General features: G+C 37.6%; 1 protein-coding gene across 1 annotated transcript in view; it reads left to right on the plus strand.

The window, feature by feature from the left end:
- Window positions 1-10,750, plus strand: part of LOC139728916 (ankyrin repeat and IBR domain-containing protein 1-like) — a 167,353-nt gene extending 156,603 nt beyond the window's left edge. The window contains exon 22 of the mRNA XM_071639845.1: window positions 2,820-10,750. Coding sequence (XP_071495946.1) covers window positions 2,820-4,207 — 1,388 coding nt within the window. The 3' untranslated portion in view covers window positions 4,208-10,750. The remainder of the gene's footprint in view (window positions 1-2,819) is intronic.
- The last annotated feature ends 7,674 nt before the right edge of the window (window positions 10,751-18,424 follow it).

The following is an 18,424-nucleotide window of genomic DNA, read 5'->3' on the forward strand; positions in this document are numbered from 1 at the left end:
AAAAATTAGAAGAATCTAATTTGTATCAATTTAACCAAAAAACACAATGTGCATTGGATTTGCACACGATATCATGAATTTCAGCTGCTTTTTGGTTGACATGCATATGCAAAACATTACGTAACTTCAAAACGGTGTACCCGGACGTCGCAAATTTTGTCTCAAAATATGCATGAGACTTCAATGAAAAAAGTCATGAAACGACGCGGCAAAATCTTTGCGCGTTGTGAAATCGTGGTGCGAAATGTCGCCCCCAGTTAGAATAGGGTTAAGTAGTCAAATTAGGATATACCTCACTGAAAATACAAAAAAAAATGGCTGCACTTGTTTTCCTCAGCATTTGAAAATGGCTCAAAACTCAAAACTGGCTGAACATTTATCGGCAAACAGCACACCATCTTGTAGTGTATCTTCAGTACTTTGAGGAAAAGCAGAAAAATAAGCTGTTTCTCCGTGTATAGCTGTACAGCATGGGTTAAAAGGTCACAATGTCACAAAAATAAGCCAGCATTACACTCCTACCAGGATGGGACTTCAGACCTCATAACTTTCTCCAGCTGAAAGGACCACTGTTTTTTTTTTTATTGCATGCGAGCAATGCCAGGAAAAAATCCATTAATTTGATACCAAACACATAGGGGTAGACTTAAAATTTGGACCTCAAATTTTGATTTTACGAAAGTTGTAAAATGCTTTTTTTTTGACACATTACTTGGGTTTTGAGGGACTTTTTGGTAATTAATCTGTAATAATTAACAGTAAATGAGAAGAAATTAGCTATTGTAGTACCACATGTGCTTACTGATGTCTTAGCATGCTGCATGTGAATTTTGAACCCTAACTTATCTGGGCTATTTAGCGAACTTGAATTCCTTGGGGGGGGGGGGGGCATTATGGCCCCCCCTTCAGATCTCAGCCGTTGATTGCGTGATCACCGCAAAATTTTGCATGAACATAAAGCCAGATGTAATCTACAAGACTGTTAAGTTAAATTTAAAAAAAACTTGCATTTTCTATTATGAATTAATTAATTATGCAAATATATGCAAAAAAACCCATTTTCGTCTGTAATTGGCTTATGGAATGCTGATTTTTGGTGCAAATATTCCTAGTGACATTCTGAACATTTGTGTGTAAAAAAAAACAACTCAGTATCAAAATTAGTTTCTTATGTTTTTATTGTTTTATCAAATTTTATGTATTTCCTTGTTTTTTCAAACTTTTGTTTTCGTCGCTTTTTTCAGCAGAATTTGTCATACACATTTTTTGAAGCATAATTACACTAAAATAAATTAATTTCAGCCATCAAAATTAAAAATATGAATCTTTATATGAATTAATTGAAAGAACACAATTTGTATTGACTTTGTACGCAAAATCACATTTTTGAGCAATTTTGGGGTTGACGAAAACTTTTTGAAGGGGCGTGGCTTCGGAACGGTATGCCCGGGCCTAACAAATTTGGTCTCAAAAGTTGCGCGAGACTTGAAAGTAAAAAGTCAGCGAGTAGCGCGATCAAAATATTTTGCGCGCCGGAATGGTCGCGGAATTCGTCGGGGGGGGGGGGGGGGGGCCATTATGGCCCCCCCAGGTAAGTTAGGGTTAAGTCAGTTGGTGCATTCTTTTAGAAGTTACAATTTTTTAAAGTGAGAAAGTCATTATTGCATACCCTGATTGTGCTTATCACCCTATATATATATATGATGCATCACACGTTACCCCGGGGTACCGTAGTACCCAGGTGTACCACATTGTGTAGCGCCACCTCACGTCCACTCGAGGACAGCAGCAGAGAATTGCATGCACTGTGTGTGCATGTACACAGTCATTCCCATGACACTGCATGTTATAATGTGCATGCATGGTACGCTTTGCTAGCAATAGCGTGTGCTTCAGTGCAGTGCAGTGCAGTGCAGTGGCTAGCGCGCGCGAGCTCCAGCACCAAAATAATTTCCGCTTTTTGGCAACCCAGGGTACAACCTTTTAAAAAAGATAGATAATTCAACAAAATGGCAGATTTTTATTTGGTACCCCCGGATACCATTTATGTCATCATATATCAGTGTTTATGAAGGCCCGAGGCGGGTTGAAAATTTTGTGAATAAAAACCTTCTTGTTAGATCTACAGATGGCGTATTTGAGACTCATTCTTCTTATGATTATATATATAATACATAGTTATGATGAAACAACCTGACAAACATAGTAGTCTGAGAGCACTTTCTCACCAAAAATATTTTCGATCTAATTTCTGATGAATGATATGCAGACGTCATAACAAGGAGTTCGCACAGTTTGTGTGCATCGATTGAGCTGAATGTGTATGGCTATCCATGCAAAATTGCACATGAAAGATGTTACTGGGGAGATTATTATTATTTTTTTTTTGCTAACTAATGCAGTTTTAGTGTTATATAATCCCATTTCTGCAGTCGGTTTAGGAAATTATAGTTTTGGAATGGTACTACCATACCAGTTTCATATGTTGTTGGCAGATAAACTAGGAACAAGGAGAAAATTTAGATGTGTTGTGGCTGACTTTTTTCCAGTGACACTGCAACTTGACAAGCATGGCCGGGTTCGTTTCGTGCAGAATGACAGGTCTGATTCTGATCTTACCAAACATTCTTTGGTATGCTCAGAACATTTTAAAGATGAATGTATTGATGAATCTGTGGCCATGAAGAGGAAAATTAGTTTCCCTTGTCTAATGAAGTTGAAACTATTTTCAGATGAAAAACTTGAAGTGTCAACAACCGAGCCCAGACGATAATGAATCATGTCTCTTATACTCCTGTTTCCCCCCCCCCCCCCTTTAGAGAGGCCTCACACTTCTCTTGCCCAGCGTCGCAGCTATAAATCTGCTACATCTGGTGGACTCAATATCAACATGGACTTTGACCTGCTGTTGGAAAGTGCATCAAAGGAGAGAGGGGTGCGATCAGCATCCAGGTCTCATGGAAAATCAAGGAGCAACAGGCATGCAAAGACAGATAAGACTCGTCCTGGTAACGGAGGTGCAATGGCAAGTGCCCAGGAACCATCCAGAGATGGCGAGTTGGAGGCTGAGAGAATCCGAAGGATGCGGAAAGAGTTCCTGGAAAAAATTGGGAGTACAACAGGCAAAAAAAGCGATGATCACAAATACTCCAGAGATTCCTGTGAGACAATTTCTTCTTCACCTGCAGGAGCAGTAGGAATGAGCACCATGAGCAGCAAGTCACCAAACCTGGCTGGTGCTTTGAAGTTGGACAAGAGCACTGTCCGAAAAAAGGGCTCTAGGAGTCACATGTCTAGCTCCAGTAAAAGTGTTCCTCACATTCGAACAGGGCGGGCATCCAGTGACCCACATACGGGGGTTATTGACCGTGCTTTACAGCAACTTCAGGCAGAGAACATGGTCCTGTCTGCATCTGTGCAGGACATGAGTAAAAATCCAGGCTCAATTGGAGATAATGCACCAAACACATCCTGTACTCACCTTAAGGCTGGTAGTACTGGGAGCTCACCTCTTGGTGGCTCACCAGCTGCAAGACCCAAGGTACGATCTGACCTCTCCTCCTCCCCCTCTACTAAGACCAGACTTGATACATCAACTTCCCCTGTCTTCACCAAGCTTCAACGGAAGACATTGTCCCCCAACCACGCACTGATCAAAAAGTCCAGTCTTGGAGATATCACTTCATCAGAGAGGCCTCTGCTCAATAAGCCTCGCAAGGTCTCAGAGGGTGATGTTGTTAAACTCATACAGACCTCGATCAAAGTGCCCTCAGTGTCCACATCTGGGAACTCACTGTCTCCTCATAACCCTAGCCCCAGGCCTACAGAAGATATCTGGAAAAGAGCCACTGCAGATGTGCTGGCCCCGGCACCCTCCAACTTCAAAATGGCCCTAGCAACCAATCCTCATCCTTTTGAGACAGAAGATGCCAGTCCCAATAGATGTTCCATCGCATCTTCAAGTTATGGTCTGGACACTGTGCCGGTTATTGACTTTGAGAATGGGAATATGGTCCACTTGAGCTCAGCGCTGCAAGCACCGAGTGCCTACCATGCTGAGGCAAGGGAGACAGATTCATCCAGTGCTCCTAATGAGAGTATACCAGATGATGCTGACTCCCTAGCAACAGCTGCATCACCAAGTCTCCCAAATGATCAGGTTGATCTGTCGGATGACAAGAATGATGTCTGGCAGGTCTACATATAAACCAAACTTCTCTATGAGAAAGTTCAACATCTGTGCACCATTTTCATATTAAATATATATCTTTTTGAATATAATTTGTCACTGTACTTATTGGTATAAAATGACATTGTGTATTTGTTACCTGGTGCCATGTTGTGTTATTTTGTGAAGAGAGGAAGGTGTATTATCAGTAAGAGTGTGCACTTGGTGTAGTCTTACCCCCTTTACAATGAATAGATTTTGGCTGTGTGCATGATGGTATCCAAAACCTGTCCCACTAACTGTACTGTGTTATGTGGTAGGAACTATCTGCATACTGCAGAAATCATATGTGTTGATAAATGCATTGAAGCAGTGTTGTCTATGTCCATTATGAGTCGAGTACATTGTAGATAGTGAACACTGCTTGTGGCTTGCTTGGTAGTGTTTGTTTGATCAATATTGTGTCAGCATTTTCCTCTCAGTTATTGTGATAATAGACAGTTTGTGGGGTTGATAAATCTCACATAGCATCATGAATATTCAAAACATGTGAGAAGGAATTGGGACATTTGTATGTCATGAAATAGATTTCCTGCAATCCAATTTTGATAAAGAAAAACAATGAGAAAAATCAATGTAATGATCCTCAACCGAATTTCTCCAGTGTAATTTGTGCAAGTATTCGGCAGTAGTGTCAATTGAAATATTAATATGACAACATTGTAAATGATTCTTAAATTCACTATTGTCTTTTTCATTTTGCCAGCACATATTCATTTGTAATCATTTTATCCCCCAGTACATGTACTGGAGAACGCTTTTGATTCAGCACTGCTGGGCCACAGCCACCACATCACATTTGTGTGGGCAGCGACATGAGCGTGGTATGGTTCGTGGGTTTGAGCCCGTGCCAAGCCCGACACATTTGCTCTTCTGCAAGGCACTTTGTCCACATTGCTGCTCTCCACCCAGGAGTATAAATGGATACCCCGTAGGATGAGAAAGCTTATGTTTGTTAATCAGCATGTGCGCGCCTGTAAAATGGCTGCGACTGGCTGGAATGTCCCCAGGGAGTGGAGAGTGAGCATTGTCAATGCTGGTGTTAAATAATGCATCCATTGACCGGGGTAATAATAGTCTGCGAACGGCATTGAGATGCTTAACAAGTATGAAATGCGCTATATAAAAACCAGCTATTATTATTATACTGGCCATGTTTTTAGACAGATTTTATTCAGATTCATATCATGACAAAAATCTAGCCACCTGTAACCTCTGGTGAAAGCCTCCTCACTTGTCCATCTCTACATGCAAAAAGGTTGATTGTTGAAGATCTACTTCTTCTACTATTCTCATGTCTTGACAGATTTTGTTCCAAGTTTATCAGTCATGTCTAGACCCCTGTGCCGTATGGTGAAGCTGTCCCTAATGTTCTGCCCTTGACACATTCAAAGGCAGCCACCATGTTATATTTCGTGTGTGCACTATGCCATGGACATTTATGGTTTGATTTTCTTTAAAAGTTCATAGGGCCTATGGAGGTGCATCATGGTGCAACTTAGACCCCCTTTTATTGTTTTTGGTGATGCTGCCCCAGTGTTCCACCTTCTGTAAAAGGTCAAAGGTCATATTTTGGCGATGTCAAGTGTGTTGCATATGGGCTGCATTTGTTAACAGATTTTATTCAAATTTGATTAGGAAGTGCGTGATGTAAAGATCCAGTCACCTGCAACTTTTGGATGTAGCGCCCTTGCATGTTCTTTCTTCAAACACTAAATGGTTGCTTTTTGGGCGCCTTCTTGTCTTCACACTACTGGCCACATTTCTCAATGGATTTTGTTTGTCTTGTACAAAGATGTATGTTTGTCAATTATTGAAGTTTATTAGGTTTGGTTGTGCTGCCCCTAGTGTTTCACCCTTTATTAGGTCAAAGGCTGCCACCATGTGATATTTCTTCACATTTTGTGATGGAATTTTTTTTTTCCAAAAAAACTTGTGTGGACCTGCATCATGGTGATATTTCTGCTGCCATTGTTCTGTCTGATATTTTATAGGGTCAAAGTCCATACAGTAGTTTGGTGGATGTCTTGTGTACGCCCGTACAGGTGGCGTTTCATGTCAGATATTGTTTAAATTTTGCACTTGGATGTATGATGTTCAATTCTAGACTTTGGTGACACTGTCCTCAGTGTCTTGTCTTAAATAGGGTCAAGGTCATATCTGGGTAGCTGACTGTAAACACTCTACTGGCAACACATGTATTCTTCATATCTTAGGTATGCAGGTCCATCATGGTATATTCTTAACCCATATAGTTTAACGACCTGTGGGATACAGTTCCATCGTGTGGCAACGGATATTTCAAGTTTAAAAGATTACATTGAATGGCAGTGTGTAGAATGTGATATAGAAGACAGAGTGCATCAAAAGAGGGGATGAACTTTTATTTACTATTTAACAATACTTGTAGTCCTTTCACATTTAACTTTCAAAATTTTTATGCCACCGCCATGAAGTGGCACCAGAGGCATTAAGATTTCGGGTTGTTCATACATAATGTGTGTCCGTCCGTAATCAATTCTGTGGATGATGTAACATAAGAACTGTTTGAGGTATCTAAATTAGATGAAACTTGGCTTATGTTTGTATGAGTGGATGAAGCTGTGCCTATTGATTTTTGAATGCACATGGTCAAGATCAAAGGTCATATGTCAAGGACAAATGCTACAATTTCAGTATTTCCCCTTTATCTCTTTAATGCCTGAATGTCTCGTCCTGGAACTCAGTGTATGTTTTACCAGATTAAGATTTTCTAGGTAAGGGAAAGTTTGGGTCATAAGGTCAGAGGTGAAGTGATTATGCTAAAATTTCACTTTTTTCCTCCATATCTGGGAAATCACCAAGGTACCTTCATAAAACTTAGTACATAGCATGTATTGCCTGACACTGATTCTCTTTGAAGTTTTGTGTCGTGAGGTCAGGGGTCAAAGGTCAGATTAAAATGCTAAAATTATATTACTTTATGCTGACACTACTCGATTTTCTCCATACCCTAGATATGATTGAATGTATATACTTATCAGTGTATTTAAATTTGGTACATACAATTTTGTACATGCATTACCACACAGGGATTATGTATGGAAAGGCTGGGTCCATGGGATCAAAGGTTAAGTGGAAATGCTAAAATTTGCTAAGTATTGTCATGGAAATTGGTGTATAACATCCAGATGAATATTACTTTAAAATCATGTGAAATTGTCTTCTTACACTGGCAATATAAATTGGAGAATTTTGGAGAATGTGATATGGCGGAGGCATACCAGTTGCCATAGCAATGTTTGTGATTGAATATAAATGAGTGTGAAAGGTATCAATTCTTTTTGTTAGGTCCAGAAAGAAATACTAACTTCATACTCAGTAATATAATAATAATATAATAATATGAAATATTTATTTAGCGCTTAATACAATATGTTTCGAAGCGCTTTACAATCATCAAAACAAACAAACATATGAATCAGCTTAGAATACAAATAATCTACTACAAATGCATACATAATCATCAGTTCTCTTGTAGAATATATATCCTTGAAATGACCATATGCCCCATTCAAATCAGTTGATGATATCAAATCGAATCCAATCAAATCAAATAATGAAATTCATGTTTCTCAAGTGACAAATTTGTAAGTGATTACAAACAGTGCAATTTATATTGTGGCTTTTGTGGACACTTTCTTAGTATATGTTTTCATTGCCTGTAGGACAAATAAACAGGTGCTGTTAACACAAACTGTGACTGTCTCTTTCTGTCTAAAAAAAAAAAAAAAAAATCTTTGATACACTGGCCAACCATGGGAATAGCCATTGAGATGTTGTTATATTCAAGATTATGTGAAAACTCTTGTTTTTTATGTTCACTCCTATCTGCAGTCAGTTTGGATGTATTTCAACCTTCTTGTAAACTGGCATACCCTGTGATCTTGTACAAAAAAAAAGTTCATACTAACCTGTCTGTGTCCCCAAAGGGTCATACTGGGATAGAACTGCACAGAAACATTTTATGAGCATGTGTCAAGCATATAAGGGATGTTATGTGTGTAGTAACATATATTTATGTACAGCTTTTGGTTAAAACATTACAGTGCATGTAATCAATCACTCTATTCATTCAAATTCAAGAAGTGTGCCCATATGGACTGATACTTATGAGGTTGGTTCCATAGTGCACACAATTCATGATATGCCAGAAGTGTTCATTCTGCCCCTTCCTTACTCCCACCTTTCCTTTCTCTTCGAGGCAATACTAAAAACACATATGGCAATAAGTGTGTCTTTTCAGTGACTGATGCCTACTATTGTTGCTGGGCAGGAGAAGAAGAAATAGCATGTGGAGGTTTGCCGAGTCATCAGTGTGCCACAGCTTTCAACATTTTCATGTTGCCCATGGCAACCAAATGTAAGGGCCTATTATCTAGTGAAAAATACAACCCAATTACTGTCACTGCCAATGTCATATATGATGGGATTGGGTTTTATGAATGGTCCATCACAATGTTTTTCTGCCTCTGTCACAAAGTGTTGCTGGAGGCATCATGTGTTCTGATTGTCTGTCTGTCCTTTTGTCTGTCTGTCCATAATTGATTTTGTGGACGACGTAACTTAGGAAGAGTTTAAGATGTCGATATGAAACTTGGCATATGTATGTGTGAGTGGATGAAGTTGTGCCATTCAACTTTTTGGTGAACATGCTCAAGTTAAAAGGTCAAGGTCAAATTCTGAAAATTTTGTTATTTCTCTCATACCTCTGCAATGCATGTTTTACCAAATAAAGATTCTTTGGGGAAAGGATGAAAAGCCACAATCTAAATACAATCAAGATCTATTATGTGATCTCATTATGGCAGTTAATCAAATGGTGTTAATCATAGACCAACAGGTGAATTCTGAAGTAAATGCACTGTGTGTCAAGATGAAATGGTTGAGTCAGAACGACAGTCGAGTAGAAAATGACAGAAGCAGAGACTTATTTAGAGATAGATTAATTCTTGTCACTTTTGAATTGCCATCATTAAGATAAGGGTTTCAGGAAAAGATAAAGCATAGTGTTGTGACACAGTACATTCTTTGCAGCTATCACAGCAATTGCAAAAGAAAAATGCAGGGGTCAAATGTGCCAGAATGAGTATTCCAGGCTGATTCTTATTTTTCTTTTCTTTTTTTCTAATGACTTTAAAACTTGTATTTTGAAGAAGTAGTGCACAAGCCTTGTACTCATGTGTATGATGATTTGTTTTTATATGTTTATGTGTGTTAACCCATTGAGAATGGATTGAATTTGCTATAAACATACATTTTCTGTAGACACCTGCCCAAGTATTCTGGAGACTTGTCTTCAACGGGTTAAATTGATTGTAGCATATAATGGAAAATGACAGTCTGGAAATGATTTCTGGCATTAACATGGCTTATGAATTGGAAAGAGGGGGCCTTCTATGCATTTAGCAAGCCATACCTCAGTGATGCAAATGTGCTTGTCAACATAGATAATGTTCTGCTGGAAAGGGAGCTCTGATACTAGTATGAATGTGGTTAGATAGTGTACTGAGAGGGTTCCCACATTTGACATGTACATGTGCAATGTAGTTTGCTATCTAGAAAAAGCTCATGCAAGTCTCTATAAAAGGTTGTTGAAAGTATTTGCCATACCCAACACCTTGTGGTATGCATACGCAGGAATGCAGCAAGTCATGTTATGAATAAGTAAAGTTGATGTGATTAGTAATATTGAGGTTATGTTCTGTTGTGTGTATGTGTTGCATGAGGGTGTGTATGCTTCAAGTACGATTTTAGTAATTTGTCTGTTTTCCATCCCCTTCTCCACTCTTCAGAAGAGAATGTGCTCTTGACTTTTCAATGTTAACTGGGGTGGGTCATGTCTATTGAAGAATGCCATGGTTGCACATCGAAATATAAGCCTTATTATATTCATTTTGAAGATAACATGTTATGACGTGAATGTTTCGGCTTAATTCACATCCCAAGTGTCATATCATTGACAAGTCTAATAGAATGCGAGATGATGAAGATAAAGGAAATGTTCCTGTTTACATGCCAACAGTGCACTAGCAGTGAGCTTCAATCCTGATGTATATTAAATACTGTGTTGTGTGAACTTCATGTTTATTTTTCAAACTTGGTTTTTCTACTGTCATTTTTCATACCTCCACGAAAGCAATTGCCCTATATATGCTTATATGGAGAGTTAGTGATCATTGTCACGTCCAATGTCATTCTCAGCATTTTATATGTCATAAGATACATCTCCCAGAAATGTGATACATCACACAAACCAAATCAACTTTGTACACGTCTTTTCCCCTGTGAATTTAAAGTGGTGAGCCATAATCAGTACTGCCAGTGACAAAAGAATAGTAGGAGGTATGTGAGGCAATTGATGTGTTAACTGTAAAATTTGTCTTTCTGTGATGTTTTGTCAAGGTTTTTAGAATTCTGTGTTTGATTAGATGGCAAGATATTTTCCTCTGTTGAGAGTGGTGTTATAACATCTTATGTTAGGTAAAAGTTCAGTCCCAAATATTTGATTTTGTTCCTGGTTTGAATTCATGACTTGAGTACATAATTAAAAGCCCAGAGTTACCTTGTTTGTTGTTATTATAGAGATGTGTACATTATATGTACATGATTATGCATATGTGTACATGACGTATTAGGCCAAATATGATTTGTAGACAAGTTTTTATACAGGCAGAAAAGGCTGAACCATTACTCAACTGTGTGTGTGTGTGTGTGCATATATGTATAATATATATTATATATATATATATATATATATATATATATATACATGTATACACACATGTACATATATAATATACACACACATGTACACACACATATATAATATATACAGTGTGTACTAGTATATATATATGGTCCATATGGCGACTATATGTCCCGAAAACATGAATTCGTTTCAAAGGGGAAATTGTTGATTCCCCTTGAGGTTTTGACAATGTTTTTCAGTGTCGTATCAGTGATGTGGGGCCTAGGGACTACTCCACAGTAGGACACAGAAAGCGTAGTGTGTAGGTTGAGGACTGTACCATCAATACAATTTAGGGGAGATTGTCAGTGATGCAAAAAAAATGGGTGTATATATTGGATGGATGTGCATAGAAAAGGGTTATGGGGGAATGTAGGTGTACCTATATCTGCTTTTTCTTAAAAAAAAAGTTGTATTTCCTCATTAACACGCAGAATTTAGTGGTATACATGTAGGATGCATTTTGTGCTCTTGTCAATTCAATGCTTCATTGAGCCCATATTAATACCTTTTTTTTTTAAGCAAATATCTGCATTTTTTTCCTGAATATTATGCTTTTATCAAAATTCCCAAAACTATCATTTGTTCTGCATTTCCCATTTATGGCTGGAAATAGCTTTGGAAGATTTTATTGAAAATAACATTTTTTTTAAATTTAAAATCTGCCATTAATTTGACAGAACCCCGTACGGGCAAAAATTCGTTAGAACAACGTCACGGAGTTTCTTTAATTACTACTGTTGTGAACATAGGCCCTATGTATTTTTGGACTCCACGCAGAAACCTTTTGCTGTTATTCGTAATATATATATATATATATATACAATGTATATACATATATATATATGTATATGTATAGTACGATGAAGGGCATGTTCCATAGACGCAGTTTTGCTTCTGCACAATAGCCATATTACATTGTAATGAGAAGTCGGAAGGAGCGGTAGGCATCGCTATATAGATTTCAACAGGTTTAATGGTCGCCTGTTGTAGTCTATAGCTACGCCTACCGCTCCTTCCGACTTCTCATTATATATGTATATAATAGTGTTACAAGAAACATTTCCACTTTTGATCCTTAATAGCTCAAAAACTATATATCAGATAACACTGACATTGCAATAGAGCAATAGCTGAATAGTGTACAATTTTGTTTTAGGCAATTTTAAAATGACAGCATAATTCAGTTTCATTAAATCATTTTTCAGTTAGGTTTCAGATTTTTCTCTATTTTCAGCCCTCTGTACAAAACTTTAACTTTGCACAGAAGTCAATTGGTGTGCATGGGGAGTGTGTAGTTGACACCCAGATAATGGTCCTAGACAATTACCAGGATTTTAATACCCATTATTTATTCATGAGGAATTCCACTATCACATCTAGTCTTTATTCATTCTGAAGTGTGGTGCTTACTTTTTTTTTATGTGCATGCATTTCTACGGAAGCTTATAAGTGCCAACCAGATGACGAGATAAGAAGACGAGAAGACAGCTTAAATACCGAGAAGCCGAGTTATTGGAACTCGGCAAGTCGACTTGTTAGGGTCAAGAAGATACGAAGCCGAGTTATTGAAACTCGGCATGTTGATTGTTTTTGACGAGAAGACAAAATTACGAGTTGTCGAAACTCTGCAAATCGATTTGTTGGGGACAAGAAGACAATATGACGGGTTGTTGGGATCTCGGAAATCGACTTGTTTTCGACATGAAGACAAGATGACGAGTTTTAGAACTTGGCTAGTCTACTTGTTTGAGACAAGAAGACAAGATGATGAGTTGCCGAAACTTGGCAAGTCGACTTATTTTGGACAAGAAGACAAGATGACGAGTTGTTGAAACTCGGCTAGTCTACTTGTTTGGGACAAGAACATAAGATGACGAGTTGTTGAAACTCGGCTAGTCTATTTGTTTGGGACAAGAACATAAGATGACGAGTTGTTGAAACTCGGGTAGTCTACTTGTCTTGGACAAGAAGACATGATGATGAGTTGTTTGAACTCGGTAAGTAAACTTATTTGAGACAAAATGACAAGATGACGAATTGTCGGAACTTGGCAAGTGGTTATGTTAAGGACAAGAAAACAAGAAAATGAGTTGTAGGAATGCAGCAAGTCAACGTTTTGGATGAAAAGTAAAAAGAAAGATCCTTAAATGTACTTATTTTTTTATTTTATTTATTCTAACATATTTTGACAGGATAACAAGATCAGCAGGTGAGTGCTGTTTTACATCAAGGTCCTGTACAATCCAACTATATAAATATAAAATCATGTTACATAAATATAAGCATAAAAACCACTACAAACAAGCAATCAGAGTTGAAAGGAGCAAAACGTCTAGTTAAAAATCAGTAGTAACCAGATCAATGTACGATATGACAAAACAATAGATAGAAAAGGATATAATTATCAAAACAGCGAATAAAACGATGCAAGATTATACACAATCAAACCATTAGGTGTACAAAAGGAGTTAAAAAAGTACAACGAAACCTCGTACTTTCGAGGTGAATTAAAAAAATGCTCCGTTCTGATGGTTCTTTAACGCTTATTGTGTGTGATTCTAAGCTTTTCTTGTAATCATTACCTTCTTTTGTGCAAGGAAGGAATTATGGAATTATTATGGGGGGGGGGGGGAGGGAGCAAAGTGATATGTTTGTCGGTTATTGATGTTTTGGCCTTTTCCGCGCAAAGCCCGTGTCCAAATTGTCCTGTTGTAGTTGTGTTTTGATGCTAGATTAGTTTTAATCTTTTTGTAATTCTAAGCATTGCTTTGTAGATATTGCTATAATTTTCATTGTAGAGGGGATTACTGGGGGCCGGGGACAATATTTCCCCCCAATATCTTCATTGCCAACTGCCCCAATCCCTCACCCACCCTTCACGAGGAAAAATCAGGCTATTTATCATGAACACATATATTTTACTATCTCTGAAAGCTGCGGGGATGATTGTACATACCACCCCCATTGCTATCTACGCCCCTGCTTGGTGGGGAGGGGTGCTCTGGGAGATGGGAACAATGTGTTTGCGAAATATGATATTGCTGTAGAAGCAAAGGAACGGACCATAATTGGCCCTTTACGTAAGTGACAGGTTTATGAACTGAGCTGCCTTCTCCCCTCCACCTCCGTAAATCGATCTATAAGCTTGACTCTGTTATCTTTTTTTTTTCTAGTACTTGCAGTTTGTAAACAAAAGTCAGTGCTAATATGCCCTCTCCAAAGTCCGCCCTTGGTAAATCAATGCTATGTGTTAATATCAAATCTTGTTGAGAAATGCTTATGATATTGCTTTTGTCAATTGTTGTTTGTAGGTTGCATAACTCACAAACGCTTATTTAATGATTCTACAGTGTATTTTAAATTTCCAGAGTGAATGGCTAAATAGTGAAGGTATTTGATTTGGTTTTAATCCCAATTAGTTGCATAATTTATTTTCAGTTTTTCCCCAAAATTTCAAAATCTCAAATGAAGAGGTTTGAAGAGAAAGGCATATAGGTACGTATTATTTACTGTCGCAATTTATTCATAGTTTAATATAATTTTAGATAGTTTCAGATGCTTTAGAGAGCAAGTTCCTGCCTTTTGTCTGTCAAATACGTATTCCTGCACTATTCTTTCCCATGATAACAATTTGTGGAATATACAAATAGCTTAAAAATCAGGAAGGATTTAAATTTTCCCAGAGATTGCTGTCGTGTGGAAGAGAAACTCAGTATGCAAATCCACGGTACAATGAAGTTGCAAATGTCGCAAAGAAATCTATAATGTATACTGTATTGACTTGCCGAGTTTCAACAACACGGCTTCTTGTCCCCTTGTCCAAACAACTTGTCATCTTGATTACTTGTCCTAAACATGTCGACTTGGAGAGTTCCAACAGCTCATCATCTTGTCTGCTTATCCCCCAAAAGTCAATTTCCGAGTTTCGACAAATCATTGTCTTGTCTTTATGCACCAAATAAGTCGACTTGCCGATTTTCAACTCGGTCTCTTGTCCCAAGCAACTTGTCATCTTGAAATCTTTTCCCAAACAAGTCCACTTGCTGAATTCTAACAGCTCGTCATGTTGTCTTCTTGACCCAAACAGGTCGACTTGCCGAGTTTCAATAACTCGGCTTCTTGTCCTCTTGACTTCTTGTCCAAACAAATTGTAATCTTGACATCTTGTCCTTAACAAGTTGACTTACCGCGTTCCAACAACTCATTATCTAAACTTTTTGTCCCAAACAAGTCAATTTTGCGAGTTTCAACAAAAGGTAATCTTGTCTTCTTGTCATTAACTAGTCGACTTTCTGAGTTCTTACAGCTCTTCATCTTGTCTTCTTGTTCTAAACAACTCAACCTACCGAGTTTCAACAACTGGTCATCTTGACTGCTTGCCCCAAACAAGTCGACTTTCCGAGTTTCAAAAACTCGTCATCTTGTCTTTTTGTCCCAAACAAGTCGACTTGCCGAGTTCCAACAACTCGGCTGCTTGTCTTCTTGACCCAAACAAGTCGACTTGCCGAGTTCCAACAACCCGTCATTTTGTATTTTTGTTCAAAGTAACTCGACTTGCCGAGTTTCAACAGCTCATCATCTTGTCTTCTTGTCTCAAACAAGTCAACCCAACAACTCGGTTTCTAGTCTTCTTGACCCAAACAAGTCGACTTGCCGAGTTCCAGTAACTCGGCGTCTCGGTATTTAACTTGTTTTCTCGTCTTCTTATCTCGTCATCTGGTTGGCACTTATAAGCTTCCGTACATTTCACCCTTTGCTAGGAATTCAAACTAGCAGTGCCCAGGGCAATCAATCATGAATAATTAATAAAGCATTCATGTGCCATGGAGCAGAGCTCTGAACAGGTGGTATCCAGGTCCATTGTTCATGGTCATTGTAAGTACACACTCACATACACATCATTAGTTCCTGTGTAAAGTTCAGATTTTGTACAGAGGGTTAAAATGTGACCAAAATCTGGAAACAAACCTTGCAATTAATCATGGATTTCATGAAACTGATATAGGTTTTCATATTCAAATCACTTCCAATTAAATTGTACACTATTCAGCTATTACTCATATCAATGACAGTTTTATCTGATATATAGTTTTTGAGCTACTAAGCATCAAAAGTGGGAAATGTTTTTGTACCACCTAGTTTATACACTATTGAATATATATATATCAAGAGTAGAAACAGTCCTACAAACACCGCAGGAGCCAAAAAATTGGAGTGACGTTTTGGTCAAAGTCTTTGACCAAGACGTCAGTCCAATTTTATTTATGTTTGTTTTATAGGACTGTTTCTACTCTTGATATCTATTCATTACAACCGACGCAGAACTTTCATATTTTGATGACTCTCTCTCTCTCTCTCTCTCTCTCTCTCTCTCTCTCTCTATATATATATATATATATATATATATATATATATATATGTATATATATATATATATATATATATATATATATATATATAATTTTGACAGTTGAAGCCAATGGAGTGTCGCAGGATGCCAGCTTGGTACTAGGAGTTTCAACCATAGGTTAGCTTTATTGTCTTTGTATACAAACAAAATGGAATAGAAGTCTTGAGCATAACAAGCCATATAAATGTACTGTAGTTGAGTTTATTTATTTAACCTTGGTTAAACGCTTATTATCAGCTATAAGTTGTTTTTCAGCAAGGCCGTAAAATGAAATGAATAATGAACATGATGACTTGAGTGTGATTTCAGCATAAACTACTACTTCAGGACACAAAATGACCACCAGAATGTCCATTATATTTTATTCCCAAAACAATTCTCCACTGACACACTCACATGAACATAACTCACCTTTGGACCCAAACCCTGCCAGACACACACCATCGCATATACACCATCCTTCCCCTCACCCGCCACAGGCAGCCATAACACAACCCTAGCAGTACACAAGTCTACACTAAAGTATTGCCGCAATATGTTTTTCTATTTCTGTTTGCCATTTTCCAGTATGTGGTATGTCTGTAATAAATGCCATTTTTCACATTAATTTTACTTACAGTAACTATCTTCCATCGTTTTATGTTTCGCAATTGCCAAATATGTTGTCAAATATGTCTTGACGTCGTTAGTTTATGCTAAAATCACATTCAATTCATCATGGTCATTACCCTATATATTATGGCTTGCTCTGCTCAAGAATTCTATTCCGTCCATGTTTGAATAAACAGACAATATAGCTGAGGAAGACCTAAGGTCGAAAGCTCCTACTACCATGCTGGCAGCCTGCGACATCCACTGTCTTCAATTGATTTAATTCTAATTCCATTTTCCCCCATCTACAAGAAGTAGGACATAATCCAAAATATGCACTTGTAGTTTCATTTAAAAAAAATACAAATCATAAAACGTAAATGGTACATATACAGGAATTACATATCGGGGAAACAATGCACACTTTGCTAAAGAAACCAAGAATAAATAAAAAGATGGGAAAGCTTGAAAGATGTGGATCACTCGAAAAAACAACAACCCGACAATAAACAAATAACATATATCCAAAATAAATCTAAATATGTTCCGTTAAAGCATTTGAAATCGATATTGGATGATGCTAATGATATAATGCAAATCATAGATATTATACTTAATCTAAAGTTCAAAAAATATAAACTTATAATAACATAACAATTTTAGTAAAAACAAAACAACACTGCATGCAAGTACACACAGGCTGTCGTGCAAAATAAAAATAAAATACATATTCACGTATAGCACGTTGTAAAATTTCGGTTATACAGTTCGTTATTCCGAAGATTCGTTATTCCGAAGGTTCTTTAGTCCGAATGTTCGTTATTCCGAAGGTTCGTTATTCCGAAGATTCGTTATTCCGAAGGTTCGTTAATCCGAAAATGTGATAAGGTTTGTTATTCCGAAGGTTCATTAATCCGAAAATGAAATAAGGGTCGTTGTTCCGAAGGTTCGTCAATCTGAAAAAGAAACAAAGCTTGTTATACCGCAGGTTCGTTACGGATCCTATTTCATATCGGATCAACAAACCTTCGGAATAATGAACCCTATTTCATTTTCGGATTAACGAGCCTTCGGAATAACGAACCTTCGGAATAGCGCCACAAATGTTCTGATTAACGAACCCTTTTTCATTTTCGGATTAACGAACCGGAATTTGTGTGTTTTGTATTAACGAACCTTCGGAATAACGAATAGCACCCTAAAATTTTATGAAGAAAGACAATGTTATACAACAGGAACAAAAAAGAAAAACATTACAACACAACCAGGAACGAGGAAAAAAAGAAGAGGAACAGGGAAGAAGGAAGAGAGGTTTGTGCCACTCCATCGCCAGGACAAGTGAAAGAACAAACACTGTTACACACACAATGTAATTATCTTATATAAATGTAGATTTTTTTTT

The sequence above is a fragment of the Diadema antillarum genome, unplaced genomic scaffold, assembly GCF_040938485.1.
Source record: "Diadema antillarum isolate AM-2024a unplaced genomic scaffold, OU_Dant_1.0 seq00000205_RagTag, whole genome shotgun sequence".
Taxonomy (NCBI): Eukaryota; Metazoa; Echinodermata; class Echinoidea; order Diadematoida; family Diadematidae; genus Diadema; species Diadema antillarum.